This window comes from Eleutherodactylus coqui, chromosome 8 (assembly GCF_035609145.1).
Source record: "Eleutherodactylus coqui strain aEleCoq1 chromosome 8, aEleCoq1.hap1, whole genome shotgun sequence".
NCBI classification, from domain to species: domain Eukaryota; kingdom Metazoa; phylum Chordata; class Amphibia; order Anura; family Eleutherodactylidae; genus Eleutherodactylus; species Eleutherodactylus coqui.
The window spans coordinates 167,425,271-167,444,493 of record NC_089844.1 but is presented as its reverse complement, the minus strand read 5'-3'; the positions used below and the strand labels follow the sequence as shown (position 1 = coordinate 167,444,493).

Below are 19,223 nucleotides of genomic sequence, written 5' to 3'. Positions count from 1 at the left end.
ATGCGTTTGAACTCTGGTGCTGGAGGAGAATGCTGCGGATACCTTGGACCGCCATGACAACGAACAAGGTAGTGTTAGAGTGCATCAAACCGAAAATATCACTAGAGGGCAAAATCACCAAACAGCGGCTCTTTTTTTGGGCACATGATGCACGCTAACTCACTGGAAACAGGACTGATGCTTGGAAGGTTAGTGGGAAGAGAAGATCAGGACGACAAAGAACAAGATGACTGGATACAATCAAAGCTGCCACCATGTCAATCGCAGAACTGAAAGAAGTGGTGAAAGTCAGGAATGCGTGGAGAACATTGATCCATGGAGTGACCGAAGGTCGGATGCGACTGAACGGATAATCATTATCATCAAAATCATACGTAGTGATAAGCCCCGCCCCTGACCACACCACTTTGTACCGCTTTGACCCTGAGAACATCTGGTCACCGTAGATTGCCTGTTTACACGGCTGATCTGTTGTGCATGCAAAAACTGAAGGAGAATTGTTTACATTCTCGCTGGATGCAGTCATCTAAATGATTTATCAGTCTGTGTAAAAGGGCCCTTATGGTGCTCATAGTGCACCATGGACCATGGGTGAAGTGGCTTGGTATGGAATTTAGCACTTTCTTATGCTGCGTTTACATGGGACGATTATCGTTCAGTTTAACCCTCTCCAATCCAGTTCTGGACCCTATCCGACATTGAGATTTCGCTCCATGTAGGGTGAGATCTGACACAAGTTTCTAACAATATGCAGAAGAGCGCTCCGACAGCTATACTTTCACCTGCATAGCATTAGAAACATGCTATATACATTGCATGCAGTTACAGGATGTCTCTGTACGGCACTGTATTAGAGATACATAAATGATAAATAGATATGAGATATATATGACATAGATATCTATCTATATAATATAGATCTATCTAGCTCATATCTATATCTATCTAATATCGATCCATCTCATAACTATATCTGTCTATCTCATATCCATCTATCTCATATTTCCCCATCTATCTCACTATCTATCTCATATGTATTTATCATTTATCTATCTCATCTATCTAATATCTATGTGTCTATCTAATGTATATCTGTCTAATGTGTATTTACCATTTATCTATCTAATATCCATTTATCTAGCTAATTTATATCTTTCTAATATTTCCCTACCTATCTCCCTATTTATCTCACTGTCTGTCTATCTATCATTAGGGAAATCAGAAATGAATAGTCTTATTATGTAAATGTATGTGTAGTGGCCCGGGGGGTCCTGCAGGATAGTCACACAATTGCGGGAGTTTGAGGAGTAGTCATCTGGAGGTCGCCGGGGAAGGAGGTGTGCAGCGGTGCTGCAAGATCGAACGTTACCTGGAGTGGAGAGTGAGAGACCATAAGCTGCAGAACAAAGGGCAGGATGGAGGAGGAAAGCTGGGATCTTTCTACACAACAGCGAGTGATATGAGTCCCTGCTAAATCTAAAGTCAGGGAAAGTACAAGTAACCCCATTCTCCATAACTACAAATGTCTGTAAAGCAATCCTTTGGACACAACGCTCAGATTACTTAGACTGATGGGATTCTGTCTTAAGTAACCTTAAACAGAAAGAAAGAGAGAGCGTGGAAGATAAAGTTGTTTGTGATATTGATGTACTGGAAGAACGTTATTAGAATGCTGAACTTAGGACTGTATCATTTCTTCGTGTTTAACACATTGCTGAGTAAACTGTGTACCTTCAGTTGGCAACTAAGCTACAGTGGACTTGTCTCAATTATTTCATTACCATCTACTGAAGTTCACCCCCAAAGGTACTGGCGTCACCGTGACACAACCGTTACCTTAATCACTAAAGTTATTATTCCTATTCCACTGCGCGCGACTGAGCTGGGCCGTTTTGCCACCATTGTAGGCAGAGTTCGCAGAGCCACCCGTGACATCCATCTTCATTACCCGCGGTCTCCCCCGCATTGGTCTGCCTGCCACCTAGACACCGCATATGTTATATCAATATACATATATTTACAGGATTATTATAAATGGTTTTCCCAACGTGAAAATCTCATAACTCACGTTTAACCCTTTCCAATCCAATGTCAGTCCTGCCCCGACATCATAATTTCCCTCCACAGCTCCGATGTCGGGGCAAGCCCGACAGTGCAGTGCAGGAGTGCATCTGCACCCGATCGTCAGACACATCGGGTGCAGATGCACTCCTGCATTGATCCTCAACAAGGATCCTCCTTTACACATTATAGAGCGCTCAATTAGCGCTATGTAATGCAGAAGATTCTGCCTGGCGATCATGTGACCGCCGGTGTTACCTGACACCCAGCGGTCACATGAACGCCGAGCCGGGAGCCTGCACCATGGGGGAACCTGCTTACCTGTCCGGCGTCTTCCGCATTCTCCCTTCTGCCTCCCGGCCCGGCAATCATGTGACCGCTGGGAGCCACCTGACCCCAGCGGTCACATGATCGCCAAGTCGGGAGGCAGAAGGGAGAATGCAGAAGACGCCGGACAGGTAAGCAGGTCCCTCAACAGGGAGCACCTGCACCCTCCTGAACTCTGTCAGTTCAGGAGGGTGCAGGGGAAATGTATTTTTTCACATCCATTCTCCCCCGCTCCAATTTATTTGGAGCTGGGGAGAATGGATAAGAAAAAATAAATTGATTGGAAAGGGTTAATTTTAAAAAAGTGCTAATAAAATCATCATGCCATCATTTCTATGCATCTGTTGAGTAACTCCAAGGAATCCACAATGCTATTTCCCACCCAAAATATAAAAGCTGCAGAGTTTGCGGGTGGCAGGGAAATTGGATTTGAAAGGGTTAAACGTGAGCCAACGACTTGACACTAACGAGAATTGTGTGTTTTTTGTTCGGCATGGAGTTTCAGCCCACATGAAAATCAACGCCAGGCGTTGTGCGGGTCGGGCGGTCTAAACACAGAGCAATGAGTGCATGAGGACTGTATGATTCTCAGCGAGAAGTGAACAGTCTAAACCGGCGACCCTAATGTGAATGAGCTGGTGATCTCGTTAAGGAAACCTAATGGAGGCTTCCGCTCAGACCACACATAGTGTACCAGAAGAGGTTGTTGTCCAAGGACATTAATATATTTATGCCGACGACTTGGAGATTGACGGGTCCCTATTAGGGAAACCTAGGCCAGACAGACTCAGTACTCTCAACCTTGATATCTGCCATTATAGTGTCCACCTTTAAGAAATGGTGTGACCAAAGAAGGCTTTCAGCAGAACCACCATCAATGGTAAACTGGTTACAATTCTCAATAGGATGTATTTGAAAAAGGGCTTTGTTACGGTATTCTACCCGATGATACGCCAGCCTGGGTTGCCCTGGAACTTATCCACAACCCCTGTCCCTGCCTACTTGCCTCCACTCCTGGCTAACCCCAGGCAGGCAACTGGGCGGCGGTCCCTACACTCGCTAGGGACCGAGGAGGGACGCTGGCGTACCAAGATGGAACAGGGTATAAAATACAGTCAGACTGAGGCAGATGGATAATGTGGCAGATATAGCAGAAGCTGAAAGCAGGAGACTGTCAGAGGCAGGAAGGGACAAAAAGTTTCAATAAAGAATTATGGAACACCCTGTGAACGCTCCATGTAGCTGGCAAACCCAGTTCGTAGGCGAGCGGGTTCACCACACGTGTGATGACAAAGGGACCTACGTAACGCGGCGCCAGCTTCAAAGATGGGACCCTTAATTTGAGATTTTTAGAAGACAGGTATACCTTCTTTCCCACCCTGTAAGGTTCAGATACAGACAGACTCTTCCCACTACGCAACTGCATACGAGCCCCCGTTACTTCCAAGTTTTTCTGTACCTCTTTCCATACTCCCTGCAGCGTATCTGTGGCGACATCAGCTGCAGGACAGACAGATGGAGTAGGGATCGCTGTAAGGAAGCGAGGATGCTGACCGTATACACAAAAGAACGGAGATACCCCAGTGGAAGAACAAGTGCGGTTGTTTAGTGCAAACTCTGCCAACGGCAGGAACTCTGCCCACTGATGAGCCTTTTCGCCAGCAAACAACCGTAAATATTGCACTAAATCTTGGTTCTTCCGCTCAGTCGGACCATTAGTTTGCGGCTGGAATTCTGAGGAGAAGGAAAGCGACGTTCCCAGGTTTCTGCAGAAGGCACGCCAAAACTGCGACACAAACTGAACCCCGCGATCAGATGCAATATTTTGGGGAACCCCAAGTAGGCGAATTATTTCTTTTACAAAAATCATGGCAAACTCTTTTGCCGAAGGTAGCTTCTTTAACGCCACAAAATGTGCCATCTTAGAGAACAGGTCGACCACCACTAAGATAGTGGTGCACTTCTGGGATTCTGGTAGATCAGTGATAAAATCTACCGATAACTGCGACCACGGACTAGAAGGTACCGGTAATGGTCTCAGAGGGCCCTCCGGAGGACACCGCTGACTCTTATTGCGTGCACAGACAGAGCATCCCTTAACAAAGTGGCGGATCTCCTGAGACATGCCTGGCCACCAGAAGTGTCTAGAACAAAGATCCAGGGTTCCCTGAAACCCTGGATGACCTGCGAGAACCGACGAGTGAGATTCATCCATGATTCTAAGACGTAAGGTCTCTGGCACAAACCATCTGCCCTCCAGCACCCCCGAAAGAGCGTCCTGTTGAGCATTCTGTAGTTGAGGGACGAAGTTAGATTCTACAGCTGCCACCACCACGCCAGGTGCCAAGATATTCTCGGGGGTCATAGTCTCACTTTCCGGCACCCCGAAGCTCCGTGACAGGGCGTCCGCTTTCACGTTCTTCTCTCCTGGGATATATGTCACGACGAAATTAAACCTGGCGAAGAACAACGCCCACCTGGCTTGATGAGCTGTGAGTCTTTTAGCATTGGCGAGATATACCAAATTCTTGTGATCAGTATATACAGTAATAGGGTGTCTAGCACCCTCAAGATGGTGTCGCCACTCTTCTAAAGCCCATTTGATTGCCAGTAACTCACGGTTACCCATGTCGTAGTTGCGTTCTGCTGAACTAAACTTTCGCGAAAAGAATGCACATGGGCTATACCCAGATCTCCCACTGACTTCCTGCGACAATACTACCTCTGTCCCCACTTCAGACGCATCTACCTCAATGAAAAAGGGTAGACGCGCATCCGGCTGTATTAACACCGGGGCAGTCGTAAATGCCCTTTTTAGATGACTAAAGGCCTCTAGGGCTGCAGGCGACCATTTTACCCAGTCGGCCCCCTTCTTAGTCAGATCGGTCAAGGGTTGAGCAATAACCAAGTAATTCTTAATGAATTTGCGGTAAAAATTTGCAAAACCCAAGAACCGCTGGAGAGCCTTAAGGTTGTCTGGTCTGACCCATTGGGAGATTGCTGCTACTTTGTCAGACTCCATTTGAATCTCCGTGGGTGAAATCACATAACCAAGGAAAGATACTTGTTTAGAACCAAATGTACATTTCTCCAACTTGACAAAAAGTTGATACTCGCGCAAACGGGTCAGAACCAACCTCAGGTGCCGCACATGTGAATCCCAGTCAGGAGAATACACCAGAATGTCATCGAGATAGATGACCAGGAATACCCCCAGGAAGTCGTAAAAAACCGCGTTCATAAAACCCTAAAACACAGCGGGGGCGTTACAGAGTCCGAAGTGCATGACCAGACATTCAAAATGCCCTAACGGGGTGTTGAACGCCGTCTTCCATTCATCTCCCTCTCGAATGCGAATTAAGTTGTAAGCCCCCCTTAAGTCCATTTTGGAGAACCAGTGGGCCCCTACCACCTGATTCAACAAGTCAGGAATTAGGGGCAAGGAGCACTGGTTCTTCACTGTGATTTTATTCAAGGCCTGATAATCCACAGAAGGCCTCAATGTCCCATCCTTCTTCTCAACAAAGAAGAGACCTGCCCTGGCAGGGGACCTGGACGGCCGGATATGTCGTTTGACCAGAGACCCCGAGATATAGGACTTAAGGGCTTCGTGCTCACGCCCTGACAAATTGAAAATGGCTCCCTTAGGGATGGGACTGTCGGGAATCAGATCAACACCACAGTCCCACTCCCTATGGGGAGGCAAGGCCTCAGACAGTCTTTTGGAGAATACGTCCTGAAATTCCGACAAATATTCCAGAATAAGCACAGTATCTGCGGACCACATGGCTATAGTAGTTAGGTGATTATGACAGGATGACCCCCAATGAGTCAATTCCCGGGTTGACCAATCAAATTGGGGATTGTGCAGTGCCAACCAGGGCATAGCAAGCACCACATCAACAGACATATTTTCCATAACTAGGAAAGACAGATTCTCAGAATGGAGAACACCCACAGTGAACTGCAGAATGGGAGTCCTCCATTTAACAACACCTGCGGAGAGAGGGGTCAAATCAATACCAATGAAGCGCATGGGGGGCTTCAGCATGGAAAATTCGATTATTAGAGGTCTGACAAAATTTAAATTAATCAAATTGACTGCAGCACCCGAATCAATATAGGCTTGACCGGACCGAATAAAATTCCGGACAAAACACCAACAACATAGGGAGTACCTGTGACCCTAGGCGACCCTTCAGAGAATCGCCTAGGATCGGTAGTTCTTCCGCCGCTTCAGACTGATGTTGCCAATGCTTCTGTGGACAGGTTGCTACTCGATGTCCGTCTTCTCCACAGTAGAGGCAAAGATGGTGAGTCATCCGGAACAGTCGCCGTTCCCCAGGACTTAGCTGATCCACTTCCATAGGCTCGGCCCCTGGAGCTGGCATGGGGGAAATGGGAACGGATCTACAGGACTCCCTAGTTTTACAGGCCTGACGTTCCTTTTCTCTAGATCTCAGTCTCCTGTCAGCCTTTACTGCCAATACCATTGCCTCATTAAGTGTTATGGGAGCGGGATGGGAAATAATTAGATCCTTGATAGCATCAGAAAGGCCCAACAAAAACACATCTTTGAGGGCGCCATCATTCCTGGAGGTTTCACCGGCATACTGTCTAAACGTAGAGCAGTAGTCTTCAGCACACTGCTGCCCCTGATGCAAAGCCATAAGGTGAGATACAGCTAACCCCACCCAGTCTGGCTCATCAAAAATACCTCCTAGTTCCTGAAAAAATGCATCAACAGACTGCGGGCAAGCAGAACTCTCAGGTAAGGAGTAGGCCCATGTCTGGGGGGGACCCCGCAGCAAGGACAGAATCAATCCCACCTTCTGGCACTCAGAGACGGAGGATCCGGGCCGCATCCGGAAATATAGTTTACATGCCTGCTGAAAAACAAAAAACTTGCTTTTCTCCCCAGAAATCACCTCAGGGAGAGGAAATTTGGGTTCAGGAATAGATGGGGCGGCAGAAACCTGCGCCAACATCCGCTGCTCCTGGGCCACCATACAACCGGACAGGTCTTGGATCACGCCCACTAGCTCCTGCAACTGATTAGCAAGGACGCTCAAAGTCTCCATTGGAGACCAAACAAAAACCCGTAGGGAAATTTTAAGGGCCAGTTATTATGTTACAGTATCCTACCCGATGATACGCCAGCCTGGGTTGCCCTGGAACTTACCCGCAACTCCTGTCCCTGCCTACTTGCCTCCACTCCTGGCTAACCCCAGGCAGGCAACTGGGCGGCGGTCCCTACACTCGCTAGGAACCGAGGAGGGACGCTGGCATACCAAGATAGAACAGGGTAGGATACCGACAGAAAGGGCAGGTGAAGAAAACCAACAGGAAATACAGGCAGACCAAGGCAGATGGATAACCTGGCAGATATAGCAGAAGCTGAAAGCAGGAGACTGTCTGAGGCAGGAAGCTAGCACACTGAACAGAAACCAATAACTGGCAGTGAATGGCCCTCACTGCCAGCCTTATGAACAGAAGCCGCCACCCAGGGGCGGAGAGGGGGAGGCGACGCCTCCTAGCAGAATCTCATAAGAGGGACTCGTGCATAGAGCTGCACTCACAGACGCCCGCGCACATGCCGCTGCCTGGACCCGCGAGCACTGTGCCGACCAGCCACCCGCGGCCCCAGCAGCCCCCACATGGTAACAGGCTTAGACGTTATACTACTAGAGTTCAGAGCTCGGCTTTATCAGCTTTCTTTGGAAGATCTCTTGCCAAGCACCCATGGTAAAACAGATTTCTGGTGGCCATCCAGAAGCTTTGTCAATCCACAACCAATCTATTTCCAAAACAGGACTTGCCGTTGGTACTGAGAAGATTGCGTGAGCCACTCTTTGAGCCATTGCAGAAGCAGAGTTATCATCTCTTACAGAAAGGTTGTATTCTTAGTACCAATTACATCGGCCAAGAGGATGAGTGAATTGCAAGCACTAGCTGCAAAAGAACCCTTCCTGTTGTTTCACCAAGGCAAGGTGCTACTAAGAACTCTACCCTCATTCAGGCCCAAGTGTCCTTCCCATACCAATATTAACCAGGAGATGGCTCTGCCCGCCTTCTGCCCTGAACCATCCTCGGAGGAGGAAAGGCACTACAGACACTGGATGTATGAAAAAAAAAATGTTTGGTAAAGTGTTCGCCAGTAGAGCAAAGTGGAATTGTTCTCAGTAAGAGAAACCAGTTAATCGTGTAGATATGATACCTTTTAACCACTAACAAAAATTACATGATATACACGTTAAATTCATGATAGACTGAAGGGCAACTTGAAGTCAGTGTCACAGAATTGATTGTAAGAATGTTGCCATCCATTAGGTGGTGCTCTTGAGCTAGTATTGCCATCTTTCCATGTGCAGTTCAAGTAAAGATAAGAGACATCATAAAACTGTCACATTCCTCATCACAGTGGACTGATTAAGCATCAAAGTCTTTGTTTGGATTGGTGTTCATTTAAGTCTCAAATGTCTGTGTGTGAACATTTATTTAGATCAGGAGGGGTGTCCCCCCTCCCTTCAGTATTTGTGTATTATAATTGTGAAGGGTGGATAACAGAACCATCCGAAAGCTTGCTGTAACATCATGTATTTTTGTCAGCCATTAAAACGTATCATATCTACAAGATTACCTGGTTTCTCTTACTGTGAATAATCACACTAGACATTGGATGTAAGCAGAAGTCTAAGGATCTATCTGGCCAGGACAGAAGACTTCTGGAGGACAGATCATCTTTTTGTGCTCACTGGTGGCCCGAAGAAGGGGAATAAGGAATAAGACATCAAAATCAACAATACTTGATGGTGGCTACCAAATCTTGTTATAGCAGGAAGGAATATTTCCCTCTGATGGAGTTCAGGTTTATTCTACTAGACCAACAGCAACTTTATGAACAGGAAGGGCTCAAGTTCCAACCGAAAGCATCTGCCGGGTGACATGGTGGAGAACCCTTAATACAGTGGTGCTTTGACATGAGTTTTTTGGCTTACGAGCTCCGTCTCGGAACGGCTTAAATTGGTATGTCAAAGCACTTTTCCCCATTGAAATGCAATTAATGCGTTCCAATAAATTTCAATGGGGAAACTAACTGCAAGTTAAAAGTGCAGGCTGTCGCTCCCTTCTTCATGCTGACACAGAGCATTGCTTTCTAGATGCGGGGCTTGACATCATTGAATGGCTGTGATTGGTTAACCCAACGCCGGCTTTCATTGGCTGATGCGGCGCTGAGTTAACTAGTCAGACCCTAGCTTGCTGAAGGCGGGGCATTCAAGCCCCACATCCAGAAAGCAATGCTCTGTGTTGGCATGGAGGAGGACGCAACAGCGCTGCAGACCATGGCGAGGACGAAACGCCAGCGACAGCTGAGTATAGATCCCCCCTGAGCCTCATCTTGTGAGTTTTTTTTATTGCAAGCAGGCCCGTACCCCGAGTTTTTGCTCATAAGTGGGAGCAAAAATTCGGAAGAGAGCCTGCTCGCAAGTCAAAAAACTTGCCAGCTGAGGAGTTCGAATGCCGAGGTACCACTGTACCTTCATTTGACATTATAGACTGGACTTCTCAGCAATGGAAGAATCTTCCGTTGGACGTTCAGTATTCATTTCTAGTATTTCCCACCCTTAAGAAATTGTGCTAGAATATAATATATATATACATATACACACATATACATACATACATACATATATACACACATATACATACACACACACACACACATACGATTAATATATATATATGAGCTGCTGTATCAGATGATAGAATTTATTATGCTGGCCTTTGTTGCTGTAGTTCAAACAGCAGAACTTAACTTCCCTCCCAATAAAGATTTTTTTAAGTTTATGCTTCTGGTCCCTTCTTTTAAAATACACAAAGGGGGAGGGGCTTAGGACCCTTTTATAGGGCTGCTCTATACCTTTTAACTCTTCGCGTCACCTGTCCAAAACATGAGGTAGGGGAATAAATCCCCATATGTATATGTGCTGCTTTCAAACTACAGGAAAGAAGAACATATTAAACTCTCCCTATATAACCACCTTATAATGTGGCAGGCTTAGGTACAGCAGATCTGTTCTAGTTTACCTAGCGTCAGTGTGTGAGCGGTTGCGCAGAGGCGGCAGCAAGTAAGCGACTGCGCGTGAGTGGTCCTTGCAAGAGGCAGCAGGTGAGTGGCAGCGTGTGAGCGGTTGAGCAGAGGCGACCGCGTGTGAGCAGAGTGTGAACAAGTCTATCTTCACTACTTCCACAAGTAAACTGTAGATCCCCACTAGGATGATCTCCATGCCTGGCAATGTCATCCAGTGTGCTACTTGTGCAATGTATGCGGTCCTTGATCAGCCGATCGAGGGTGCATACTGTTGCGCAAGATGCATGCACGTCGCACATTTAGAAGCCCAAATCCTGGATCTAAATAGGCAACTGGCAACACTGAGAGCCATTGACATCATGGAAAGGAGTTTGGTGCTCACTGAGCAGACACTCGCTGGGGTAGAGGCTGGGGCGGATGGTAGTACGGAAGAGCAGGGGGAGCAGGCAAGAAGCTGGGTGACAGTTAGAAGGAGGGAAGAGAACCAGGGAGGCTAGACCTGAACTGGCAGACCCCAACAAGTTTGCACGATTGGCAGATGAGGGGGATGCCATTACAGAGCTAGCACCACTGCAGCACGACACGCCCTCTGAACGCCAGGGGAATGACTGCTCCAGTGAGACGGGGACGAGGAGCGTAGCGCAGGCTAGACAGGTCCTAGTGGTGGGGGACTCAATTATTAGGGGGACAGATAGGGCAATCTGCCATAAAGACCGGGATCGTCGAACGGTGTGTTGTCTTCCTGGCGCTCGAGTTCGACACATCGCGGATCGGATTGACAGATTACTGGGAGGGGCTAGTGAGGATCCAGTGGTCATGGTGCACGTTGGCACCAATGAACAAATTAGAGGTCATTGGAGGGCCCTCAAAAATGATTTCAGGAACCTAGGATCCAGGCTTAGGGCGCGGACCTCCAGGGTGGTTTTCTCGGAAATACTGCCTGTACCTAAAGCCACACTAGAAAGGCAGCAGGATCTTAGGGAGGTAAACAAGTGGCTCCGGAGTTGGTGTAAGAAGGAGGGATTTGGGTTCCTGGAGAACTGGGCTGACTTTGCTGTCGGCCACAGGCTCTACTGTAGGGATGGGCTGCATCTTAATGGGGAGGGTGCAGCTGTGCTGGGGGAAAAGATGGCTAGAAGGCTGGAGGAGTGTTTAAACTAGGGACTGGGGGGAGGGCAAAATGATAAATAGTGGGGTAGCCAGTGTAGCTAGCAACCTGGGCCAAAGAAATGGGGATGGGGGTCGAGCAGGGGGGGGGGGGTTAGTACAGTTAGAAATGTGAGGTCAGCCAATAGTCGAATAGCAACAAAACGAATTTAAAAAACAAAAATAACGATATCAATTGTATGACCACAAATACACAAAGTCTGATTGGTAAAGTGGGTGAGCTTGAAGCAAGAATGACTGATGAGAGTTATGATATAGTTGGAATAACGGAAACATGGCTTGATGATAAGTGCGATTGGGCGGCGAATTTACAGGGGTACAATCTCTTCAGAAGAGACCGAAGGAACCAGAAAGGGGGAGAGGTATGTCTGTACATCAAATCGAACTTAAATCCGAGACTACGGGAGGACATAGGGGTAGGAGAGGAACAGGTGGAATCTCTATGTGTAGAAATACAGGGAAGAAAAAATAACAAAATCCTGAAAGGGGTTTTCTATAGACCACCAAAAGCAACAGAAGAAACTGAAAACTTACTATTAAGGCTGCATTCAGACGAACGTATATCGGCTCGGTTTTCACGCCGAGCCGATATACGTTGTCCTCGTGTGCAGGGGAAGGGAGGATGGAAGAGCCAGGAGCAGGAACTGTGCTCCTGCCCCCTCTCTGCCTCCTCTCCGCGCCTCTGCACTATTTGCAATGGGGACAGGCGGGCCGGGGGCAGGGCTAAGTTCCGAGAATTAGCCCCCCCCCCCCCCCCGTTCCGCCTCTCCCCATTGCAAATAGTGCAGAGGGGCAGAGAGGAGGCAGAGAGGGGGCGGGAGCTCAGTTCCTGCTCTTGGCTCTTCCATCCTCCCCCCCTGCACACGAGGACAATGTATATCGGCTCGGCGTGAAAACCGAGCCGATATACGTTCGTGGGAATGCACTCTAAGGCAGATAGAAGAAGTGTCAAAGCGCAACGAAGTAATTATAATGGGGGACTTTAATTATCCAGATATAATATGGGAAAATGAGACCTGCAAATCTCACAAGGGTGATAAGTTCTTGAGAGTAATTAAAGATAATTACCTGAACCAACTGGTGCAGGAACCAACAAGAGGGAGGGCAATTCTGGACCTAGTACTAACTAACAAACCAGACCGAATAAAGGGGGTACAGGTTGAGGGGCACTTGGGGAATAGTGACCACAATATAATCAACTTCCAGCTGTCATTCAATAAGAAGCCTTATCAGGGAGCAACAAACAAACTAAACTTTAGTAAAGCAAAATTTGATCAGCTTAGAACTACTATCGGTAACATGAATTGGGACAACACTCAAAAATGCCAGTACGGAGAACAAATGGGAAAAGTTCAAAAGGATCCTAATCACCTCATGTGAGCAGTTCATTCCCTTTAAAAATAAAAGAATCTCAACTAAAAGGAAACCAATGTGGCTCGACAAGACGGTAAGAGGGGCAATAGACGATAAAACGAAAGCGTTCAAACTACTAAAGCAACAAGGCAGCGAAGAAGCGCTAAAATCGTACAGGGAAAAAACAAAATTTGCAAAGATACGATCAAAATTGCTAAGGAGGAGGCAGAAAGACTGATCGCCAAAGAGAGCAAAAATAACCCAAAACTATTTTTCAACTATATTAACAGCAAAAGAATTTGCAGGGAGAGCACTGGCCCTTTAACAAATAATGCAGGAGGAATCATCGAAGATGATGGAGGGAAGGCAAATCTATTAAATAGTTTCTTTTCAAGCATATTCACAAGCGAAAAGGAAATGCCACACGAGATACAGGGGAATAAAATAAACCCCTCACAAAATATGTCATACCTAACGCAGGAGGAAGTGCGGAACAGGTAAAAGAAGATTAAAATCGATAAATCGCCAGGCCCAGATGGAATACACCCAAGGATACTAAGGGAACTAATTGATGAAATAGCTAGGCCACTATACCTAATATTTCTAGACACTATCAAGACCGGTGTTGTACCATTGGATTGGCGCATTGCCAACGTGGTTCCAATTTATAAAAAGGGGACCAAAAGTGAGCCTGGTAACTACAGACCGGTAAGTCTCACCTTAGTAATGGGAAAAATTTTCGAGGGGATTCTGAGAGACGCCATCGATGAGCACCTCAAGGAGAACAAGGGAATAACTCCTCACCAGCATGGATTCATGAAGAGTCGCTCATGTCAGACAAATCTGATCAGTTTCTATGATGAAGTAAGCTCTAAGCTGGACCTGGGAGAGTCTATTGATCTCATATATCTGGACTTCTCTAAAGCGTTTGACACCGTGCCACATAATAGGCTAATATACAAAATGAGACAGCTCGGATTGGGTGAAAACGTGTGTAATTGGGTTAAAAATTGGCTCAATGATAGAAAGCAGAGAGTGGTAATAAATGGTTCATATTCTGATTGGGCCACAGTCACTAGTGGGGTGCCACAGGGTTCAGTATTGGGCCCCATTCTGTTCAATATATTTATCAACGACCTGATAGAGGGGCTGCACAGTAAAATATCAATATTTGCAGATGACACAAAATTATACAATATAATTAATGCAATGGAGGACAATGTGCGGCTACAAACTGACCGAGATAAACTGGGGGCTTGGGCAGAAAAATGGCAAATGAAGTTCAATGTTGATAAATGTAAGATTATGCACATGGGCAGCAAAAATGGATGTTACCAATATTCACTTAATGGGGTACCACTAGGGAAACGGGAAATGGAAAAAGACCTGGGGGTACTAGTGGATTGTAGACTAAACTGGAGCAACCAATGCCAGTCAGCTGCTGCAAAGGCAAATAAAGTTTTGGGATGCATTAAAAGAGGTATAGGGGCGAAGGACGAGAACATTATCCTTCCATTATATAAGGCACTTGTCAGGCCTCACATGGAATACTGCGTACAGTTCTGGTCACCGGTGCTCAGGAAAGATGTTACAGTACTGGAGAAGGTTCAAAGAAGGGCAACTAAACTAATACATGGAATGACGGGACTGGAATACCCAGAGAGGCTATCCAAATTGGGACTATTTACTCTAGAAAAAAGAAGGTTAAGAGGCAACCAAATAACCATGTATAAGTACATGAGGGGACAATACAAGTATCTCTCCCAGGATCTGTTTATACCAAGGACTGCAACGGTAACAAGAGGACATCCGCTACGTTTAGAGGAAAGCAGGTTTCATCAACAACATAGAAAGGGGTTCTTTACTGTTAGAGCAGTGAGACTGTGGAACTCTCTGCCGGAGGACGTAGTGATGGCAAAATCCTTAGAGGAGTTTAAAAGGGAACTTGATGTCTTTCTGGAGAGGAAGGATATTATAGGCTATAAATCTAAGATTATTTGTTAATCCGGGTATACAGGCAGGTAGGAACTATTAGGGGTTGATCCAGGGAACAGTCTGATTGCCATTAGGGAGTCGGGAAGGAATTTTTTCCCCCAAAAGGGCTATTGGCTTCTCACTCACTAATATGGACTCACCCTTACCCCTCATAAATGGCCCATCTCTTTAATAAGACTCCCCCCTCCCCAATATGCATGGCTCCACTAGATAATAGGGACTACCCCTTTTACCCCCTGAATGACCCAACTCTGTAATAGGGACTTCCATCCCCCCGAATGCATGGCCCCACTCGGTAATAGGGACTTCCCTCCCTCCACTATATGTAGGTCCCACTAGGTGATAGGGACACCCCCCCATGGATGGCCCCACTCTGTAATAGGGACTCCCCTCCCTCCACTATATGTAGGCCCCACTAGGTGATAGGGACACCCCCCCATGCATGGCCCATTCGGTAATAGGGACTCCCCTCCCCCCATATGCATGGCCCCACTCAGGATGGACATATATGATGATGCTATATATCTGGACCAATGAGATGCTATATGTTTTGTGTTGCAACAGGAGGATATAAAACCCTGTGTAAGCCAGTAAAGTCACTCGCCATTACTCCCGTACAGGGAAGCATACCAGACCTGTGTGTGGTGTTTTTTCCTTTACCGTCGACAACGGGACATATTAGGGTGGGCTTTGATTAATGCTGTACTGATTGATTACCCTGACAATAGGGACTCCCACCAATGCATGACCCTACTAGGTAATAGGGACTCCCCACTTACCCCTCATGAATGACCTATTCGGTAATAGGGACTCCCCATCCGATATGCATTAATATAAATGGGTATGCAGAGATCAGATTAGCGCTCCTACAGGCATGGAATTATAGGAAATGGATAAATAACACGATTGGACTTACCCGGTACTTAGTGAGGCCCCGTTGGGGTGAGGGTACCTCACTAGTACCTCCAGGTCCAGGGGAGTCTATATTATAGAAAGTTCTTCCTCCCAATCCTTAGATGGAGAGCAGCTAGGATCCTTGTGTCCTCCCAATGTCAGGGGACCCAAACGGAATATACACCAATGAGGGAAAAAGAAAAAAATGACCCCAGCGCTCACTGGGGAAGAACGTTCTTCTATATGGTAAAATCTTCTAGTTTATTGCAACGCATTTCAGCTCACAACAAAAGGGGGCCTTTTTCAAGCATAAAACACTCTATACTATACAACATTCCTATATATAGAGACTCCCCCCAATGCATGACCCTACTAGGTAATAGGGACTCCCCACTTACCCCTGATGAATGACCCTACTCGGTAATAGGGACTCCCCATTGGATATGCATTGCCCCACTCGGTAATAGGGACTCCCCCTGCCTCCCCCATATGCATGGCCCCACTCAGTAATAGGAACACCACCCCCCATGCATGGCCCCACTTGGTAACAGGGACTCCCCCAATCCACTTGGTAATAGGGACTCCTCTATATGCATGGCCCCACTCGGTAATAGCGACTCCATTATATGCATGGCCCCACTCGGTAATAGGGACTCCCCCCCTCCCCCATATGCATGGCCCCACTAGGTAATAGGGGCTCCCCCCCCCCACCTCCTCATGCATGGCCCAACTCGTAATAGGGACACCCCCCATATGCATTGCTACACTCAATAATAGGGATTCTCCCCCCATATGCATTGCCCCACTCGATAATAGGGACTCCCCCTCCCCCATATGCATGGCCCTACTGGGTAATAGGGACTCCCCCTTTGACCCTATGAATGACCCAACTCGATAATAGAGACTCACCCTCCCTCATATGCAGGATCCAGCTTGGCAATAAGGACTCCCCTCCACCCCAAAAGCATGGCCCCACTCGGTAATAGGGACTACCCCTATGTACGATTCTACTAGGTAATAGAGACTCCCTCCTTACCCCCATGAATGACCCAGCTCGGTAATAGGGACTCCCTCCTCCCCTATATGCATGGTCTCACTAGGTAATAGGGACTTTCCCATTACTCCCTGAATAACTCAGCTCAATAATAGGGACTCTCAATTCCACCCCCCCATATGAATGGCCCAACTCAGTAATAGGGACACCCCATATGCATAGTTCCACTCGGTAATAGGGACTCCCCCCACTCCCCTACATGCATGCCCTAGTAGGTGATAGGGACTCCCCACATGCATGGCCCCACTTAGTATCAGGGACTCCCCCCCCCCCCAATATGCATTGCTCCACTCAGTAATAGGGACTCTCCCCTATGTATGACCCTACTAGGTAATAGGGACTCCCCATAAAAGACCCAACTCGGTAATAGGGACTCCCTCCATATGCATGGCCCCAAGCGTTAATAGGGACTCCCCCATATGTATGGCATCACTAGGTAATTCGGACTTCCCCTTTACCCCCATGAATGACCCAACTCTGTAATCGGGACTCCCATCCCCCCACATATGCATGGCCCCACTCGGTAATAGGGACTCCACCCCCTCTCCCATATACATGGCCCCACTAGGTAATAGGGTTCCCCACCATATGCATTGCCCCACTCGGTAATAGGGTCCGCCCCCATATGCATTGCCCCACTTGGTAATAGGGTCCTCCCACCATATGTATAACTCAACTTGGTAATAGGGACTCCACTCTATAGATGGCCCCACTAGGTAATAGGGACTCCCCAGTTACCCCCCCCCCCCCCATAAAAGACCCAACTCAGTAATAGGGACTCCCTCCTATATGCATGACCCAACTTGGTAATAGGGACTCTGAACTCCTTACCCCCCATATGCATGGCCCCACTCAGAAATAGGGACTCCCCACTTACCCCCCCATGAATGACCCAACTCGGTAGTAGGGATTCCCCCCTATATGCATGACCAAACTTGGTAATAGGGACTCCTCACTCCTTACCCCCCATGAATGACCCAACTCTGGAATAGGGACTCCCCCACCTCCCCCAGATGCATGGCCCCACTAGCTAATAGGAACTCTCCCCTACCCCATATATAGATCACGACTAGGTAATAGGGACTTCCCCCTTACCCACCATGAATAATCTAACTAGGTAATAAGGACTCCCCATTCCTCCCCTATATGCATGGTCCCACTCGGTAATAGAGACTCCCTCATATGCATGGCCCCACTCAGTAATGGAGACTCCCCTCTTACCCTCCATGATTGACCCAACCCAGTAATAGGAACTCCCCCCTCCCCTATATGCATAGTCCCACTAGGTAATAGGGACTCCCCCATAAGCATGGTCCTACTGGGTAATAGGGACTCCCCCTTCCCAAATATACATGGCCCCACTAGGTAATAGGGATTCCCCCCCTTCCCATATGCATGGCCCTACTCGGTAATAGGGACTCCCCCCATATGCATGGCCCCACTCGGTAATAGGGACTCCCCCATATGCATGGCCCCACTCGGTAATAGGGACTCCCCACTTACCCCCCCATGAAAGACCCAACTCGGTAATAGGGTCTCCCCCTCCCCCCCCTATGCATTTCCCCACTCGGTAATAGGGACCCTCCCCACACCCCCATGCATGGCCCCACTAGTTAATAGGGACTCCCCACTTACCCCCCATGAAAGACCCAGCTTGGTAATACGAACTCCCCCCATATGCATGACACAGTCCCTTGGTAATAGGGACTCTTCCCCCCCCCCCCCCCCCATATGCATGGCCCCACTAGGTAATTGGGACTCCCCCCATGTATGGCCCCATTAGATAATAGGGACTCCTATCCCCCATATGTATGTCCCCACTCGGTGTATTGCTGGAAGAAGCAAGACGTACGGCTCAGATTATGCTTTAAAGAGAATATGGAAGGTTTACTTCATTCAAATTAAGTGATAATCGAGCATAGTGGGGAATAATTGTCCTACTTTTGTAAATTATATCTATATACAAAGCATAAAGTTTGCAGTCATCACATCGCAAAGTATAAAGACTACAAGTTACATCACATCATCAGCCAAGTATACGGGTTGCATCCTTTATCCCATTATTAGCCAAGAGGTTACAGCTTACCAAGAAGATCACTGGGAAGTCGATTCTTCTAAACCAGCGACCAGGAAGCCAAGCAGTGCCAAGACAGTATCTCCTCCAGTAGACCGACAGGTATGACACTCCCTCCTCCGGTCACCAATGGTTCCCCTCACCTCTAGGGGTTGGACAGATATGACACGTCCTCATTCTGTCTCCAGAGCTTCCAATTTGACTTG

The 19,223-nt window shown here is 47.5% G+C and overlaps 1 protein-coding gene across 1 annotated transcript in view; it reads right to left on the bottom strand.

Moving 5' to 3' along the window:
• Positions 1-6,175, bottom strand: part of LOC136578003 (sulfotransferase 1C2-like) — a 42,403-nt gene extending 36,228 nt beyond the window's left edge. Inside the window, exons 1-3 of the mRNA XM_066577910.1 lie at positions 5,798-6,175; positions 5,526-5,635; positions 160-341 (exon numbers count right to left, since the gene is read on the bottom strand). Coding sequence (XP_066434007.1) covers positions 160-341; positions 5,526-5,635; positions 5,798-6,175 — 670 coding nt within the window. The remainder of the gene's footprint in view (positions 1-159; positions 342-5,525; positions 5,636-5,797) is intronic.
• Between the last annotated feature and the right edge of the window lie 13,048 nt (positions 6,176-19,223).